Below are 17,101 nucleotides of genomic sequence, written 5' to 3'. Positions count from 1 at the left end.
CTGTGTGACGCTGGGCTTCAGCGGTCATGTTCCAGGTCCACTCTCATGTTCTGCTTCTGCACCTGGCTCCTTTTTTCTTAGAAAAGATAATCAGTAATAGTAATATAAATCCTAATGTTTTTGTTCTTTCTTGATACGTATGGAAAATGTGCTGATGTATTATGCTCCTTACCTCACTTCGGGTGCCAAAAATTCCTGAGCCCCCACCTGTATGTCACGCCCTATTTTACCCTGCTCTATTAACAGGCCACCAAGGCCAAGCCCTACCTACGCCCTACCTTCCCTGCCCCCAGATTTGCAACTCAATTATTAAGTAAGAGCGTCCTGGCATTTGGGGGCCACTGCTGGTCTCCGTGATTTGGGTAGCAGTGGATCCCTGGGCCCAAACTCTCTTTTCTCGATCTCTGTGTCTTGTGCCTTTTATTTACATAATTCCTTGTCTCCGCACCAGCCAGGAGGGACTCAGAACCCTGTAGGGCTGGATCCTACACAGAGGCCCAGCCAAACCTCCCAGCAGCCCCCATGAGGACAGCTCCAGGCCCAAGAGCCTCAATGCCCTCACCCCCTGCCATCACCCCCATCTTACACATGGGGAGACCGAGGCCAAGCCTAAATCCAGAGCTGGTCCAGTCGCTACTTCACCACAGTGCCCACCTCCCAGTGTCCATGGTAAGACAAGAGCCCAGAGCCTGAGGGGTGGTGTCACTCAATTCACCCAGAGATGGGGACAAGGGACAGGTAGAGGCTGTATGCCATTCAGAGAAAGAAAAGAGAAGAAAGGGGCAGGGGAAGGAAGAGTCTCAGAGAAGCGCTCAGAAGGGTGCAGAGAGAATGGGGAGCCACAGGCTTGCTTCTGCAGGCAGAGCGGAGGGCCGGGGGTCTGCGGCAGCTCCCACACTCACAGGCACATGGGTACATTGCACGTGAGTAAAATCTGCACCTTCTGACAGCCACACTTCGAGGACCCCACCCTACTAAAACCCCCAGGGCTAGTCAGCCAGAGGGACTGAGGGTACTGCGGAGGCAAAGAGAAGGGAGCCTGCCTGCCTTCTGGCCGCACATCACAGGGCGAAAGCCCCAGTGCCACAGTGCAGTGGGCAGCAACTGGGCAGCTGGCGCAGGAGCCCCAGTAGTGCCGGCTGGCCCAGCACCCACACACCGCCTGCCCTGCAGCTGGTTCCAGGGGCTTTACGTCCCTGTTATGCTTAGGCTTGCTGGAGTCGGTTCCTGTAACTTATAACCAAAAGACTTGGTTGTTTTATTGTTGTTTATCTTTTATTACTATTTTTTCAAGAGACAGGGTGTAGCTCTGTTGCCCAAGCTGGAGTGTAGTGGTGCAATCATGGTTAAGGCGATCTCACCTCCCAAGGTCAAGCTATCCTCCCACGCTGGGACCGCAGGTGGGTACCCCCACACCTGGCTAACTTTTCTGTTCTGTAGAGACAGTGTTTCCCTGTGTTGCCTGGGCTGGTCTGGAACTCCTGGTCTTAAGTGATCCTTTTGCCTCCGCCTTACAAAGTGCTGGGATTACAGGTATGAGCCACCACACCCAGCCAGATTTGATTTTATTTGTAGCAATATCTGAGATACAGGGCAAAAAAATGGGAAACGAAATGCCCATCATTCTGGGACAAATAAATATGTAGCCAGTCTGTAAAATAACGTCTATATGGCTGGGAGTGGTAGCTCACACCTGTGATCTCTGCTCTTTGAGAGGGTGAGGTGGATGGATCACCTGAGATCAAGACCAGCCTGACCAACATGGAGAAATGCCGTCTGTCTCTACTAAAAATACAAAAATAACTGGGCATGGTTGTGCATGCCTGTAATCCCAGCTACTTGGGAAGCCGAGCCAGGAGAATTGCTTGAACCCGGTAGGTGAGGTTGTGGTGAGCTGAGATCACCCCGTTGCCCTCCAGCCTGGGCAACAGGAGCAAAACTCTGTCTCAAAAAAATAAATAAATAAATAACATCTATACATACACATCTGCTAACAAGAGTAGGTAGGTCTCAATGTCCGTGGGAGAAGCGCTGTGACATGTTGGCAGTGGTGCAGAGGCTGCCAGAACCCCAGTGAAAGGTGTTACATACACAGACTTATTTATCTGATCCTGTTTTGTGTGTTTGTTTCTGAGGCAGGGTCTTGCTCTGTCCCAGGCTGGAGTGCAATGATGCAATCACAGCTCACTGCAGCCTCAGCTTTCTGGGCTCCAGCCACTTTCCCACCTCAGCCTCCCCAGTAGCTGGATTACAGGTCCATGCCACCACACCCAGCTAATCTGTTGTTGTTGTGTGCGTTTATGTGTGTGTAGGGCTGGGGTCTCCCTATGTTGCCCAGATGGGTCTCAAACTCCCGGGCTGAAGCAATCCTCCTGCCTCAGCCACCCGCTGTCGCGATTCCAGGCACGCACCACCACCCCTGCCAGACTTAGTTGCATGGACAGAGAGGCTTTCCGGGGGTCAGTGACTGCAGTGCTGGACTCTCAGGACTGCTGACCTTCTGGGGGTGCAGGCAGGGCTATGGAGACATGCCTCACCTCAGCTATAACCCACCCCAGTGCTGGATGGCCTGCCACAGTGACTGTTCACTGTTCATCTGGAGGGCTAGATGAGAGGCTTCTACAGCCAGATTGCTGGTCTCTCCCCCACCCCTGGCTAGGCAGACAGCAGCTAATCTTTTTTTTTTTTTTTTTTTTTTTGAGATGGACTCTTGCTCTGTCACCCAGGCTGGAGTGCAGTGGTGTGATTTTTGGCCCACTGCAACCTCCACCTCCCAGGTTCAAGCGATTCTCCTGCCTAAGCCTCCCAAGTAGCTGGGATTACAGGCACGCGCCACCACACTGGCTAATTTTTGTATTTTTAGCAGATAACGGGGTTTCTCCATGTTGGCCAGGCTGGTCTGGAACTTCTGACCTCGGGTGATCTGCCTGCCGTTGCCTCCCAAAGTGCTGGGGTTACAGGCGTGAGCCACCACACCCAGCCCCAGCAGCTCACCTTTGAAGACGCGACCGTTCATGTGCCTGACAGCACACACTCTCGAGCCCTGCCGCCAACCCACAGCGGCATCCACACGTGGGTGTGTGTCCTGGCCAGTCTCTTCCACTAGACGACAGGCTTGCTGAGAGCAGAATCTGCAGGCCTCTCTTCTAGGACTTCTTGCCCGTGTGCCAGCACCTGGAAGAGGGGCCTTCGTGAGTCTTTGTGAAGGACCGAGGGAGCCAGGCAGATGCTGGCCAGGCAGGCACAGCTCAGTGTGGCCAAGGAGTAGACAAGCTCAGGCCCAAGGCTCCCTATGGCCCGCATGGTCCATTCTGAAAAGAAGCCAAATGCCTAGAGACCTCCCAAAACGTGACAAGGGCAGCACCAGCCACAAAGCGGGTTAGCGGCTGCTGGAGAGGAGGCTCTATTTGCGTTTGTCTGGCTGTGCGTGGGGAGGGGCAGTGGAGGCAGACCCTGCCCTTATGCAGCCTGCATCTGGGGACTGGAGCCGAGCGGCCGGTACGCGTCAGCACCTGCGGACAGCATGGAAGGCATGGGGGCAGCACCTAGGGCAGAAGAAGAGGCTCTGGAGGGGCCTCTGAAACCGTGGGGAGCTGTGGGAGGGAGGCCCCAGCAGTAAGTTTCCCGTACACAGGGAATGGGCTGTCTCAAAGCAGCAGTTTAGGGGAACTGGTGGCTGGATGAGTGAGTGGTGATGGGGTCCGGCAGGGGGGATATGAGTGTCCTCTAGGGCACAATGTGTACTCACCTTCTCCCAGCCCAACCCTAGGAAATTCATCCCAAAGCACCTGCATTGGCATGAAATACTGCAGCCTAAGGCTCCTGGGTTCAAGTGATTCTCCTGCCTCAGCCTCCTGAGTAGCTGGGATTACAGGTATGTGCCACAACACCCAGCTAATATTTGCATTTTTAGTACAGAAGGGGTTTCACCATGTTGGCAAGGCTGGTCTTGAACTCCTGACCTCAGGTGATCGGCCCTCCTCAGCCTCCCAAAGGGCTGCGATGACAGGCATGTGCCACCACGCCCGGCCTCTTTCTCAGTGATCTCAACACTCCTCAGACTCGCCCTGCATAACTTAGCAGCAGAACCATACGATATTGAAACTATTCCACTATTTTTGATCTACAAACACGAAACATTATTTACCTCGGTAACAGATGCCTGGCTAAAGTGCTGTGAGGGAGGGCAGACCCGGTGACTGGGATGTTTACACACATCACGCTTCCAGCCCGTGACTGCAGATACCTGTGGACCCACCAGGGACTGGCCCACTAACTGTGAGCTCTCACGCACTGTCTGTCTGGGGCTAGAGAATCGGGGAAGGCCTTTCCCCAGAAATCAATGGAAGCACTGCACCTCCCTCTTCAATTCCTTTCCCCTAGCCACCTGGCTCCAAAATGAATCTAATAAACTAACTCACCTCACCGCAAGGTGTCAAAGGCCCAGATGCCTAAATGAAAGAAGCCAGCAGCCTGAGTCATCTGCATTTGAAAAGAGATTCAATGAGAAATTAAGATAAAAGCCAGCCCTAGACCAAAAGAGAGGGAAGAGAGGGCAGGGAGCTGTAATGGGCCAGAACCCCCACCAAGCAGATACAGCAGCTAAGGTCTCTCAAGTACAATGGTGAGGAAACCAAAATAACACAGTGAGCTTTGGAGGGGTCAGCACTGTACCCTGGAGTTTGCTCTGACTCAGCATTTACTCCCTGACAGAGACATGGACCCTCGGTCTGGGGGTGGGGTGCTGGGGAGGGGACCTGTGGATAGGGTGTGCCAGTGGCACAGGGCCTGGAAGTATGGAAGGAGGCACCACGGGGACCACGAGGTTCCCTTAGAACAAGAGCAGTGTGGGGTCTAGACAACCAACTGAGGGCATGCAGGTACCACGGTAAGCCACTGAGACTCCTGTAAACCCAAGACAAGAGGAGGGCATCCCCAAGAAAGAGCTCACAGCCAGCTAGCACACTCCTGGGAGTTGGAAGGAAGAATGGTAGGAGCTGGCAGAGCAGAGAGATGAGCAGGGGAAGGTGGCCAAAGAAAAAGAAAACAGGGAAGGGCTGAGCGTGGTGGCTCACACCTGTATCCCAACATTTGGGAGGCCAAAGCAGGAGGAATGCTTGAACTCAGGAGTCTGAGGCTGCAGTGAGTTCTGGTCACACTACTGCACTCCAGCCTAAGCAACAGAGCAAGACTCTCTCTTTAAAAAAAAAAAAGGCCGGGCGCAGTGGCTCAGGCCTATAATCCCAACACTTTGGGAGGCCGAGACGGGTGGATCACGAGGTCAAGAGATCGAGACCATCCTGGTCAACATGGTGAAACCCCGTCTCTACTAAAAATACAAAAAATCAGCTGGGCATGGTGGCGCATGCCTGTAATCCCAGCTACTCAGGAGGCTGAGGCAGGAGAATTGCCTGAACCCGGGAGGCGGAGGTTGCAGTGAGCTGAGATGACGCCCCTGCACTCCAGCCTGGGCAACCGTGCAAGACACTGTCTAAAAAAAAAGAAAAGAAAACTACAAACTGGCCAGGCGCAGCGGCTCACACCTGTAATCCCAACACTTTCGGAGGCCAAGGCAGGCAGATCACTTGAGGTCAGGAGTTCGAGACTAGCTACGGTTACACATAATCACCTGAATCTTGAAAACATTGTCATCTGGTGAAAGAAATCAGACCCAAAAGTATTCATTTGTGACTCCATTGATGTGACTTTTTTTTTTTTTTTTTTTTTTGAGGCGGAGTTTCGCTCTCGTTACCCAGGCTGGAGTACAATGGCGCGATCTCGGCTCACCGCAACCTCCGCCTCCTGGGTTCAGGCAATTCTCCTTCCTCAGCCTCCTGAGTAGCTGGGATTACAGGCACGCGCCACCATGCCCAGCTAATTTTTTGTATTTTTAGTAGAGACGGGGTTTCACCATGTTGACCAGGATGGTCTCGATCTCTTGACCTCGTGATCCACCCGTCTCGGCCTCCCAAAGTGCTAGGATTACAGGCGTGAGCCACCGCGCCCGGCCGACTTTTTTTTTTTAAGACAGAATCCCACTCTATCGCCCAGGCTGGAATGCACTGACACGATCTCAGGTCACTGCGACCTCTGCCTTAGTTTCAAGCCATTCTCCTGCTTCAGCCTCCCACATAGCTGGGATTACACGCGTGTGTCACCACACCCGGCTAATTTTCTGTATTTTTTTTTTGAGTTTTATTTTTATTTTTATTTATTTATTTATTTATTTTTTTGAGACAGAGTTTCACTCTTGTTACCCAGGCTGGAGTGCAATGGCGCGATCTCGGCTCACCACAACCTCCGCCTCCTGGGTTCAGGCAATTCTCCTGCCTCAGCCTCCTGAGTAGCTGGGATTACAGGCACGCGCCACCATGTCCAGCTAATTTTTGTATTTTTAGTAGAGACGGGGCTTCTCCATGTTGACCAGGATGGTCTTGATCTCTTGACCTCGTGATCCACCCGCCTCAGCCTCCCAAAGTGCTGGGATTACAGGCGTGAGCCACTGCGCCCGGCTAATTTTCTGTATTTTTAGTAGAGACGAGGTTTCACTGTGTTAGCCAGGATGGTCTCAATCTCCTGACCTCGTGATCTACCTGCCTTGGCCGCCCAAAGCACTGGGATTACAGGCGTGAGCCACCGCGCCTGGCCATGTGAAATTATTAAAAAGGGACAGCAAGGCCGGGCGCGGTGGCTCAAGCCTGTAATCCCAGCACTTTGGGAGGCCGAGGCGGGTGGATCACGAGGTCAAGAGATCGAGACCATCCTGGTCAACATAGTGAAACCCCGTCTCTACTAAAAATACAAAAAATTAGCTGGGCATGGTGGCGCGTGCCTGTAATCCCAGCTACTCGGGAGGCTGAGGCAGGAGAATTGCCTGAGCCCAGGAGGAGGAGGTTGCGGTGAGCCGAGATCGCGCCATTGCACTCCAGCCTGGGTAACAAGAGCGAAACTCCGTCTCAAAAAAAAAAAAAAAAAAAAAAAAAAAAACGGACAGCAAACCCATAGTAATAGAAAGCAGGCCACTGCTGCTGGGCTGGGTGTGGCAAAGGGCTGACTATGGAGGAACGTTTATAACAGAACTTTTGGGGGTAATGGAAATGCTCTATATTTGGATTATAACTATGTTTACAAAACCCATCAAACTGTACTTTTTTTTTTTTTTCCGAGACGGAGTCTTGCTCTGTCGCCCAGGCTGGAGTGCAGTGGCCCAATCTCAGCACACTGCAACTTCCGCCTCCTGGGTTCAAGTGATTCTCCTGTCCCAGCCTCCAGAGTAGCTGGGATTACAAACACCTGTAGCCACACCCAGCTAAGTACGTTTAGTTGAGACAGGGTTTCACCATGTTGGCCAGGCTGATCTCGAACTCCTGACCTTGTGATTCGCTGGCCTTGGCCTTCTAAAGTGCTGGGATTACAGGTGTGAGTCACTGTGCCCGGTCTAAATTCCTGGGAGGATTAAATTAGTTAATACGCATAGCATTTTTGATGTCTAGCACCGGAGGTGGGCAAACTATAGCCTGCAGTGTAATTTTTTTTTTTTTTTTTTTTTTGAGACAGTCTTACTCTGTCACCCAGGCTGGAGTGCAGTGGCATGATCTCAGCTCACTGCAGCCTCTGCCTCCGACGTTCCAGTGATTCTCCTGCCTCAACCTCCCAAATAGCTGGGATTACAGGTGTGCACCACTGCATGGGGCTTATTATTGTATTTTTAGTAGAGATGGGGTTTCACCATGTTGGCCACATTGGTCTCAAACTCTTGATCTCATGTGATCCTCCCACCTCGGCCTCTCAAAGTGCTAGGATTACAGGCGTGAGCCACTGTGCCCAGCCCCTGCAGTATATTTTGATATGGCCTATGAGCTAAGAATGGCTTTTTTTTTTTTTTTTTTGAGACGGAGTGTCGCTCTTGTGACCCAGGCTGGAGTGCAATGGCACGATCTCAGCTCACCGCAACCTCCGCCTCCTGGGTTCAGGCAATTCTCCTGCCTCAGCCTCCCGAGTAGCTGGGATTACAGGCACGTGCCACCACGCCCAGCTAATTTTTTGTATTTTTAGTAGAGACGGGGTTTCACCATGTTGACCAGGATGGTCTCGATCTCTTGACCTCGTGATCCACCTGCCTCAGCCTCTCAAAGTGCTGGGATTACAGGCTTGAGCCACCGCGCCCAGCCCTTTTTTTTTTTTTTTTTTTTGAGACAGAATCTTGCTCTGTCGTCCAGGCTGGAGTGTAGTGGCACAATCTCAGCTCACTGCAACCTCTGCCTGAGTAAAAGTGATTCTTCTGCCTCAGCCTCCCGTGTAGCTGGGACTACAGGCATGTGCCACCATGCCCGGCTAATTTTTGTATTTTTAGTAAAGATGGGGTTTCATCATGTTGGTCAGGCTGGTCTCCAACTCCTGCCCTCATGATCCACCCCGTCTCCAGCCTTGACCTCCTAAAGTGCTGGGAAGAATGGCTTTTACATTTTTAAATGAGCGGGGAAAAATCTAAAAGAATTCTTTCTGACACATGAAAAGGATATGAAATTACATTTTAGTGTTTATAAAGTTTTGTTGCAACACAGCTCTTTCACCTATACTTTTTCTGTGGTTGGTTTTTTTTTTTTTTTTTTTTTTTTGGTGCTATTACTCAGATATCTGTGGCTGTTTTACATAATGGCAGAGTTGAGGAGTTTTGAAAGAAACCACATGGTCAGGCCAGGTGTGGTGGCTCAGGCCTATAATCCCAGCACTTTGGGAGACCGAGGTTGGTGGATCACCTGAGGTCAGGAGTTCAAGACCAGCCTGGCCAACATGGTAAAACCCTGTTTCTACTAAAAATACAAAGTTAGCCTGGCATGGTGGCAGGTGCCTGTAGTCCCAGCTACTCGGGAGGCTGAGGCTGGAGAATCACCTGATATGTGAGGTGGAGGCTGCAGTGAGCCAAGGGTCCCACTGCACTTTACATCCTCAGATATCTTCTGGTCAACAGAGCAAGACTCTGTCTCAAAAGAAAAAAAAAAATTTAGTGTTCATCAAGAAAGTCTTGTTGCAACATGGTTCTTTCACCTACATATTATCTGTGGCTGCTTTTTTACAAACTGGCAGATTTGTGGAGTTTTGATGGACACCACAGGGTCAAGACAAGTGCAGTGGCTCACGCCTGTAATCCCAGCAGTTTGGGGCTGAGGTGCGCAGATCACAAGGCCAGGAGGTCGAGACTGGCCTGGCCAATATGGTGAAACCCTTTTTCTACTAAAAATATAAAAATTAGCCAGGCGTGGTGGCACGTGCCTGTAGTCCGAGCTACGCGGGAGGCTGAGGCAGAAGAATCGATTGAACCCACGAGGTGGAGGTTGTAGTGAGCTGAGATCCCACTACTGCACTCCACCTTGGGCAAAAGGGAGACTCTGTCTTAAAAAACAAAGAAACGAAAACGCCAAGCATAGTGGCTGACGCCTGTAATCCCAACACTTTGGGAGGCCGAGGAGGGTGGATCACAAGGCCAGCAGCTGAAGACCACCCTGGCCAATATGGCGAAACCCTGTCTCTACTAAAAATATAAAAATCAGCTGGGCGTGGTGGCATGTGCCTGTAGTCCCAGCTACTTGAGAGGCTGAAGCAGAAAAATTGCTTCAACCTGGGAGCTGGAGGTTGCAGTGAGCCAAGATCGCACAACTGGACTCCAGCCTGGGAGACAAAGGAAGACTCCATCTCAAAAAAAAAAAAGACTGGGTGTGTGGCTCATGCCTGTAATCCCAGCACTTTGGGAGGCTGAGTTGGGCAGATCACCTGAGGTCGGGAGTTTGAGACCAGGCTGACCAACATGTAGAAACCCTGTCTCTACTAAAAATAGAAAAAAATTAGCCAGGTGTGGCAGTGCCTGTAGTCCCAGCTACTCAGGAGGCTGAGGTAGGAGAATCACTTGAACCCAGGAACTGGAGGTTGCAGTGAGCAGAGATCGTGCCACTGCACTCCAGCCTGGGTGACAGAGGGAGACTCCATCTCAAAAAGAAAAAGAAAAAGAAAAAAGAGGCCGGGCGCGGTGGCTCATGCCTGTAATCCCAGCACTTTGGGAGGCCAAGGTGGGTGGATCACAAGGTCAGGAAATCGAGATCATCCTGGCCAACATGGTGAAACCCCATCTCTACTAAAAGTATAAAAATTAGCTGGGCATGATGATGCACGCCTGTAGTCCCAGCTACTAGGGAGGCTGAGGCAGCATAACTGCTTGAACCTGGGAGACAGAGGTTGAAACGGGCTGACTGTGACACTGCACTCCAGGCTGGTGACAGAGGGAGACTCTGTCTCAAAACATAAAAAACAGGCCGGGCGCGGTGGCTCACGCCTATAATCCCAGCACTTTGGGAGGCTGAGGCGGGTGGATCATGAGGTCAAGAGATCGAGACCACCCTAGTCAACATAGTGAAACCCCACATCTACTAAAAATACAAAAATTAGCTGGGCATGGTGGCGCGTGCCTGTAATCCCAGCTACTCAGGAGGTTGAAACAGGAGAATTGCTTGAACCCAGGAGGCGGAGGTTGCAGTGAGCCGAGATCGCGCCATTGCACTCCAGCCTCAGTAACAAGAGCAAAACTCCCTCTCAAAAAAAACAAACAAACAAAAAAATTAGCTGGCATGGTGGCATGCACCTATAATCCCAGTTACTGGGGAGGCTGAGGCAGGAGAATCATTTGAACCCGGGAGACAGAGGTTACAGGGAGTAGAGATCGCCCCACTACACTCCAGTCTGGGCAACAGAATGAGCCTTCATCTCAAACAAACAAAAAACCGGAAACCACATGGTTAAATGTTTAGCAAAGCCTAAAATGTTTACTACCTAGCCCTTCACAGAAAAAGCTGGCCAACCCCTGATCTAACACATTTATTTGGTGCTACCAGCTTCATTATCACTCCCACCTCCATCAGCTGCTCCTTCTGTCTGGAAAGTTATTCCACCAGATCTTAGGATAGCATGTTCCTTCTTGGGACTTGGACCACATCTTTTTTTTTTTTTTTTTTTTTTTGAGACGGAGTTTCGCTCTTGTTACCCAGGCTAGAGTGCAATGGCGCGATCTCGGCTCCCTGCAACCTCCGCCTCCTGGGTTCAGGCAATTCTCCTGCCTCAGCCTCCTGAGTAGCTGAGATTACAGGCACGCGCCAGCTAATTTTTTGTATTTTTAGTAGAGACAGGGTTTCACCATGTTGACCAGGATGGTCTCAATCTCTTGACCTCGTGATCCACCTGCCTGGGCCTCCCATAGTGCTGGGATTATAGGCGTGAGCCACCACGCCCGGCCTGGACCACATCTTAAGTGTGATCTCCTCAGAGTTCTTCTGTGGTTAACTTGTTATTCTCTTATCTCATTGCCCTGTTTTAATTCTTGACACTCACACATCACACGTCACTTACTGTTTGTTTACCTGCTGCATCCTCAGAACTGGGCCAGTGCCCGACTCATAGGAAGCACTCACACTCTTAACTGCAAAGGGATGAACAGGTGAACAGCTACTGGCCTGTGGAACAGGGGTCCCAGCACCAGATGTGACATGGGAGGCTCTGAGCTCATGGCTGAGCAAGTCTGATGAAAAGGCCTCACTTAGGTGTGCGTGCACCAGTGCCAGCAGAGCCTTGGCATGAGAGACAGGAGAACCTGGAACTGCCACCCAGTTCTCATTCTGGCCAATGAATAGATGTGGCACAGTGCTAGGGCAGGACACACTGGGGGCAGAACAAGGGTGGAGCTGGGGGGCTGGTGTCGTCTGTGGGATCAGCTGAGACTAAGGTTCCTAAGCTGCAGGCAGTGGAGAGTTGTATCAATTGGCTGTTCATTCAGACCAGAGGTTCAAGAATTCCCAGGACATAGACCCCCAAAGTGAAGACATACAGGAGGAGCCCCCTTGCTAGGTACCTGCTCACCCAGGCAACCCTCGGGGCAAAGTGGATCCAGATACATCCCAAGCAGGTGAGGAATGAGGCCAGGCCAGGACAATCAAGAGACAGGAGGGATGGCCCCAACCAATACGGAGGAAATCCAGCTCAAACACCAGGAGGAGAAAGGACCCCCTAAAGCCTCCCCCATCCCAACCCAAAGCTGGGGGACTTGGGGCAGGAGCAGGCAGCTGGCCCTGCAGAGCTCTAAAGGTCCAGGACAGGGACAAGCATGGAGTCAGCCGGTGGGCAGGTCCACTAGGCAGCCCCCAGCCGCCAGCGCTCCTCTGGGGCAGTCGTGGCTCTGGGTCCCTGAAGTGAACCAGGTAGCGCAGCCACAGGTCTCTTCAGGAGGCCCAGGGTACTGCAGGCAACACCCCCTTTTCCCAGGGAAAGCCCAATATTACCAGGAGGCAACTGGGGCGCCAAGATGCCCAGGAGGGCTCACTGCTGAGCTAGACACGCTTTGAAAAAGGCAGCGGTCGGCCGGGCGCGGTGGCTCAAGCCTGTAATCCCAGCACTTTGGGAGGCCGAGGCGGGTGGATCACAAGGTCAAGAGATTGAGACCATCCTGGTCAACATGGTGAAACCCCGTCTCTACTAAAAACACACAAAAAATTAGCTGGGTGTGGTGGCGCGTGCCTGTAATCCCAGCTACTCAGGAGGCTGAGGCAGGAGAATTGCCTGAACCCGGGAGGCGGAGGTTGCGGTGAGCCGAGATCGCGCCACGGCACTCCAGGCAGCGGTACCCCCGCCTCCACTTCCACTCCCAAGCAGGGATCCAGGATGAAAAGGAAGGCACAGAGCTTTGGGGAGGCCCAGCTTTGCTCTGGCTCCCCTAAGCCTAGAATGACTCTATACACACCCTTCTCTGCACCCATGGAAATTAACCCCATCGTGCCCGGGGCCTCCACTCTGGTACAGACAGGCGCCCACACCAGTCCTGGACACTCCCTCCCAGGCGGGTGCTTGCTTGGTTAATTCTTGCCCTGATCCCATCGCCATGAGGGGTGCTCCGGGCGCCCAGCAGTACAAGTGAGGTCACTTGAATCCCGGAAAGCTGAAGGAACTTCCTTCAGAGAGACTCCACTTTCCCCCTCAGCCTAGCTCCAAAGCCCCCACAAAGCTCGGGTAAGTCCCTTCTCTGCGGCCTTGATTTCCTCATCCGAAAATGGAGGTAACTCCGGAGTCGTGTACCTGACCGGCGGGCTGCGGGGAATCCACACACCTTTACCTTGGAACAAAATGCGAAGCGCCCCCCGGCAGCCTCCGGCTCCCAGCCCTTCCTGCCCCTTGGCACCTGCTGCCGTGGGACTCAGCCAGCCACGCCCGCGGCGGCCGGGCGGGACCTGTGCCCTGGGCGCCCGCGTGCCGGCAGCCGCGACTCCCGAGGGCCCCTCCCCGGCCTCCTCCCTCCCCCGGGCTTCCTCCTCCCTCCCGCCCCTGAGCCTCGTCCTTCCCCGGCCGGGCCTCCTCTCTCGATGTCGACCCAGTGCCCATTCTTCCCCGGCCGGCCACCGCGGTGCCCGGCCGGGGACCCTCTCCCTCGCTCCGCTCTCGCCACAGGACCCGGGACTCCGTGCCTCACCTCGCGCCCCGCACCGGCCGCCGCGCAAGTGGGTCCGCGGGCTTCCGCGGGTCAGTGGGCCCCGCGCTCCCAGAGGCGCTGCGGGGGCGGGCCCCGCGCCCGGCCCTCGCCATGGCAACGCTACACTTCCGGCCCGCGATACCTGCAGCCGGAAGCCGCAGTGCCCCGTGGGAGCCGGGGGCGGGGCATCGGGGGCGGGGCCTGGGCGGGGCCTGGGCGGGGCATCGGGGCCGGCCCTGGGGCTGCCGGGGTCGGCTGCGGGCGACCGGGCGATCCCTCTGCGGCCGCGACCTCCTCGTGCCTTGGGTGAGACGGCGAGTGCTCAGAGCCTCCTGGGACGGTAGTGGAAAAAACCGAGTCATCGTGGGCAACCGGACGGACGCCGGCGGAATGAGTGGCAGCTTTGGGGGTGGTTTCGGCCCGGGACACTGCGGTCCGAGAGGAGCGGTCAGAACTCGGGGAGCCTCCAGCGTCCCACCAAGGAGGCGCCAGCGGAGAGGGGTGCCTTCAGACTTAAGGGAAAGGCCCAGCGCGGTGGCTCACGTCTGTGATGCCAGCACTTTGGGAGGAGGCTGAGGCTGCTGGGTCGCTTGAGCCCAGGAGAGCAACCTGGGCAACATAGGGAGGCCTTGTCCCTACCAAAAAGTGAGAAATTAGCCGGGCGCTACGGCGCACACCTGTAGTCCTGTGAGGCTTAGGCGGGAGGATCGATCGAGCCCAGGAGGTGGAGGCTGCACTGAGCCCAGATGACACTACTATACTCCAGCCTGGGCAACAGAGAGAGACCTTGTCTCAAAACAACAACAAAGACCTGTGGGAAAGCACGACGCCTTGCTGACCGGATGGGGTCAGAGGCCACGAGTATTTCGCCTCCTGAGGTACAGGACTTTGCAGCCTTAGCCTAGGGAACACACCAGAGAGGGCCTCAGCGTCGAGGTGGTGACCGGAGTGCTGAGGGAAACCACGTGAGGTCTGAGGGGCGTGTCCGAGATAGAGGGAAAACGGCTGGCGTAGCTGCAGTAGCAGGGTGGCACCCCACAGACAAGGCCCCGGCCAGCCCAGACTCCTCCTTCAGGACACCCGCTGCCTGTCCCTCCCCTCCACACCTTGGGATGGGCTGGGCTCCACCATATGCTGCAGATTTTCAGCCTTTTGAGGTGATCATGGTGGGGGCTGCACAAGAAAAGCTGAATTCTCGGAGAGAGCAAAAGCCTATCCCTGGGCCCCCGTGTGTCTGGGGGCTTTTAGCTCTGGTGCCAGCACCAACCACTGCTGCTAGTGCCCAGAGCTACTATCCTCTCGGGCAAACTTGCCCCTTGTGAGGGAGGAGAACCCGGGCTTTGGGGCAGAGTACCTCACACTGGCCTTGCTTGGATGGAGGAGGTGGCGGGTCCACCTGGACTCCCGAAGCAGCTCCCAGGAAATCACTTGAGTCCCTGTGTTTCCCTTTTGTTCCTAGGGTGGGGGCTTCGTAGCCTTCTCCTCCCGAAAGCCCCACCTGATCATGCCCCGGGTAGGTATCCAGCCCCCATAGCCCAAGGCCCACTAGCTGCTAGGTCTTGAACTCCAGGGACACCCTTCCTTGGGAGCTTAGCATGGGCTAATTACTCCCCCATCTGTTAAGTGGGGTCCTGTGACCTGGCCAGGGAAGATGGGATAAAGTAGTCCTGTGTCATCGCAGACCCTTCGAAGAGCAGCCTGGCCACGCAAAGGCAGCTCAGGGGTGGAGACTAAGGCCTCAGGAGAAGCACCCACTAGAATCCTCTCTGCCCCTCCCTTCCAGATTAACCAAAACCTGCTAATTGTGGCAGCCCTCGGCAGGCTCCCCTCCCCCATGGCCTCTTCCTCCCTTCCTTCCCCTCCCCTTTCCATCCGAATGATAAAGGGCCCAGCCAGCCAGCCCCCACCCGGCCTCAGGCCCCGGCCCTGCCTCCCACACTGCCCCACTGCCCTGCACCCTCCACCAGGCCAGGCCCCTGCCCACGCTGTCTCCGGTCTTGCATGGGGCCCTGCAGCGGCTCCCGCCTGCGGCCCCCAGAAGAAGAGTCGCCCTCCCAGCCCCCCAAGAGGAGGAAGAAGAGGTACCTTCGACATGACAAGCCCCCCTACACCTACTTGGCCATGATTGCTTTGGTGATTCAGGCCGCACCCTCCCGCAGGCTGAAGCTGGCCCAGGTGAGATGGCCCTGGCCCCTACTCTCCCTTGCACTCCGTGGCTGGACCTTTCCCCAGACCCGTTCCCCACCTACTTCCAGGCTCAAGCCCTGGCCCCCACCGCTTCCTAGCCCACCCAGCCACTGGGACCAGTCCTGGGAACTGAGGGCCTTGAGGCACGACCCTTCTCCAGGAGCCCCCGTCGCCTCTGCTGTCCTTTGGTGCAAATACGTTCTTCTTTGGGGAGAACGGGGCCAACACCGCGCACCTCTGAGCCCGGTGGTGGGGGAGGGGCGGGGCGCCGCCCCCCGCGCGTCCGGGCTCACTGTGCTGGCCGGCCACCCGCTGGTTTCAGATCATCCGTCAGGTCCAGGCGGTGTTCCCTTTCTTCAGAGAAGACTACGAAGGCTGGAAAGACTCCATTCGCCACAACCTTTCCTCCAACCGATGCTTCCGAAAGGTGGGGCAGGGCGGGGGCGGGGTGCACGCGGAAGTCCCGACCATCTGGGGTCGGGCAGCCCCACCCATGTCTGACCCCCACACCCAGGTGCCCAAGGACCCTGCAAAGCCCCAGGCCAAGGGCAACTTCTGGGCGGTCGACGTGAGCCTGATCCCCGCCGAGGCACTGCGGCTGCAGAACACGGCCCTGTGCCGGCGCTGGCAGAGCGGGGCTGCAAGAGGAGCCTTCGCCAAGGATCTGGGCCCCTACGTGCTGCACGGCCGGCCCTACCGGCCTCCCAGCCCCCCGCCGCCACCCAGCGAGGGCTTCAGCATCAAGTCCCTGCTAGGGGGCTCCCAGGAGGGGGCACCCTGGCCGGGGCTAGCTCCACACAGCAGCCCAGTTCCTACGGGCATGGAGAACAGTGGGGAAGAGGCTGTGCCCACCCCACCCCTGCCCTCCTCTGAGAGACCTCTGTGGCCCCTCTGCCCCCTTCCGGCCCCCATGAGAGTGGAGGGGGAGGCTTCCCAGGGGGGAGCCACCGGGCCCTCCACCCTCTCCCCAGAGCCTGGGGCCTGGTCTCTCCACTTACTACAAGGCACCTCAGTTCCTGGGGGGCTGTCCAGTGGGGGACACAGGGCCTCCCTCTGGGGGCAGCTGCCTACCTCATATTTGCCTATCTACACTCCCAATGTGGTAATGCCCTTGGCACCACTGCCCACCTCCTGTCCCCAGTGCCCACCATCAACCAGCCCTGCCTACTGGGGTGTGGCCCCTGAAACCCGAGGGCCCCCAGGGCTGCTCTGGGATCTAGACACCCTCTTCCAGGGGGTGCCACCCAACAAAAGCATCTATGACGTTTGGATCAGCCATCCTCGGGACCTGGCAGCCCCGGCCCCAGGGTGGCTGCTCTCTTGGTGCAGCCTGTGAGGCTCCTAAGGCAGGCGCTGCTCCTCCTTCCTGCTCCCAGCCCCTGCTTGTTGACAGAGAGCCAAGGCCAGTGGGGT

The 17,101-nt window shown here is 55.4% G+C and overlaps 1 protein-coding gene across 3 annotated transcripts; it reads left to right on the top strand.

Moving 5' to 3' along the window:
- The first annotated feature begins 13,736 nt into the window (after positions 1–13,736).
- FOXH1 (forkhead box H1) lies at positions 13,737–17,085 on the top strand. Of its 3 annotated transcripts, XM_074387301.1 has the most exons (5): positions 13,737–14,379; positions 14,961–15,014; positions 15,469–15,676; positions 16,011–16,115; positions 16,203–17,085. In XM_074387301.1, exons 3-5 carry the CDS (start codon positions 15,503–15,505, stop codon positions 17,022–17,024), a joined length of 1,101 nt encoding a protein of 366 aa, XP_074243402.1. In that variant the 5' UTR covers positions 13,737–14,379; positions 14,961–15,014; positions 15,469–15,502; the 3' UTR covers positions 17,025–17,085. The 3 variants fall into 3 exon arrangements, with proteins under 3 accessions (XP_074243402.1, XP_074243403.1, XP_074243401.1); XM_074387302.1 differs by lacking the exon at positions 14,961–15,014; XM_074387300.1 differs by lacking the exons at positions 13,737–14,379; positions 14,961–15,014 and having other exon boundaries at positions 15,410–15,676.
- The last annotated feature ends 16 nt before the right edge of the window (positions 17,086–17,101 follow it).

This window comes from Saimiri boliviensis, chromosome 15 (genome assembly GCF_048565385.1).
Source record: "Saimiri boliviensis isolate mSaiBol1 chromosome 15, mSaiBol1.pri, whole genome shotgun sequence".
NCBI lineage: Eukaryota > Metazoa > Chordata > Mammalia > Primates > Cebidae > Saimiri > Saimiri boliviensis.
This window is presented reverse-complemented; position numbering and strand designations above follow the sequence as displayed.

Excerpts from the sequence above, each read along its gene's own strand:
- FOXH1 (XM_074387302.1), top strand. The coding sequence starts at position 15,503 with ATGGGGCCCTGCAGCGGCTCCCGCCTGCGGCCCCCAGAAGAAGAGTCG. Across the intron at positions 15,677-16,010 it reads GCAGGCTGAAGCTGGCCCAG|ATCATCCGTCAGGTCCAGGC; the intron begins GTGAGATGGCCC and ends CGCTGGTTTCAG. Across the intron at positions 16,116-16,202 it reads CCAACCGATGCTTCCGAAAG|GTGCCCAAGGACCCTGCAAA; the intron begins GTGGGGCAGGGC and ends CCCCACACCCAG.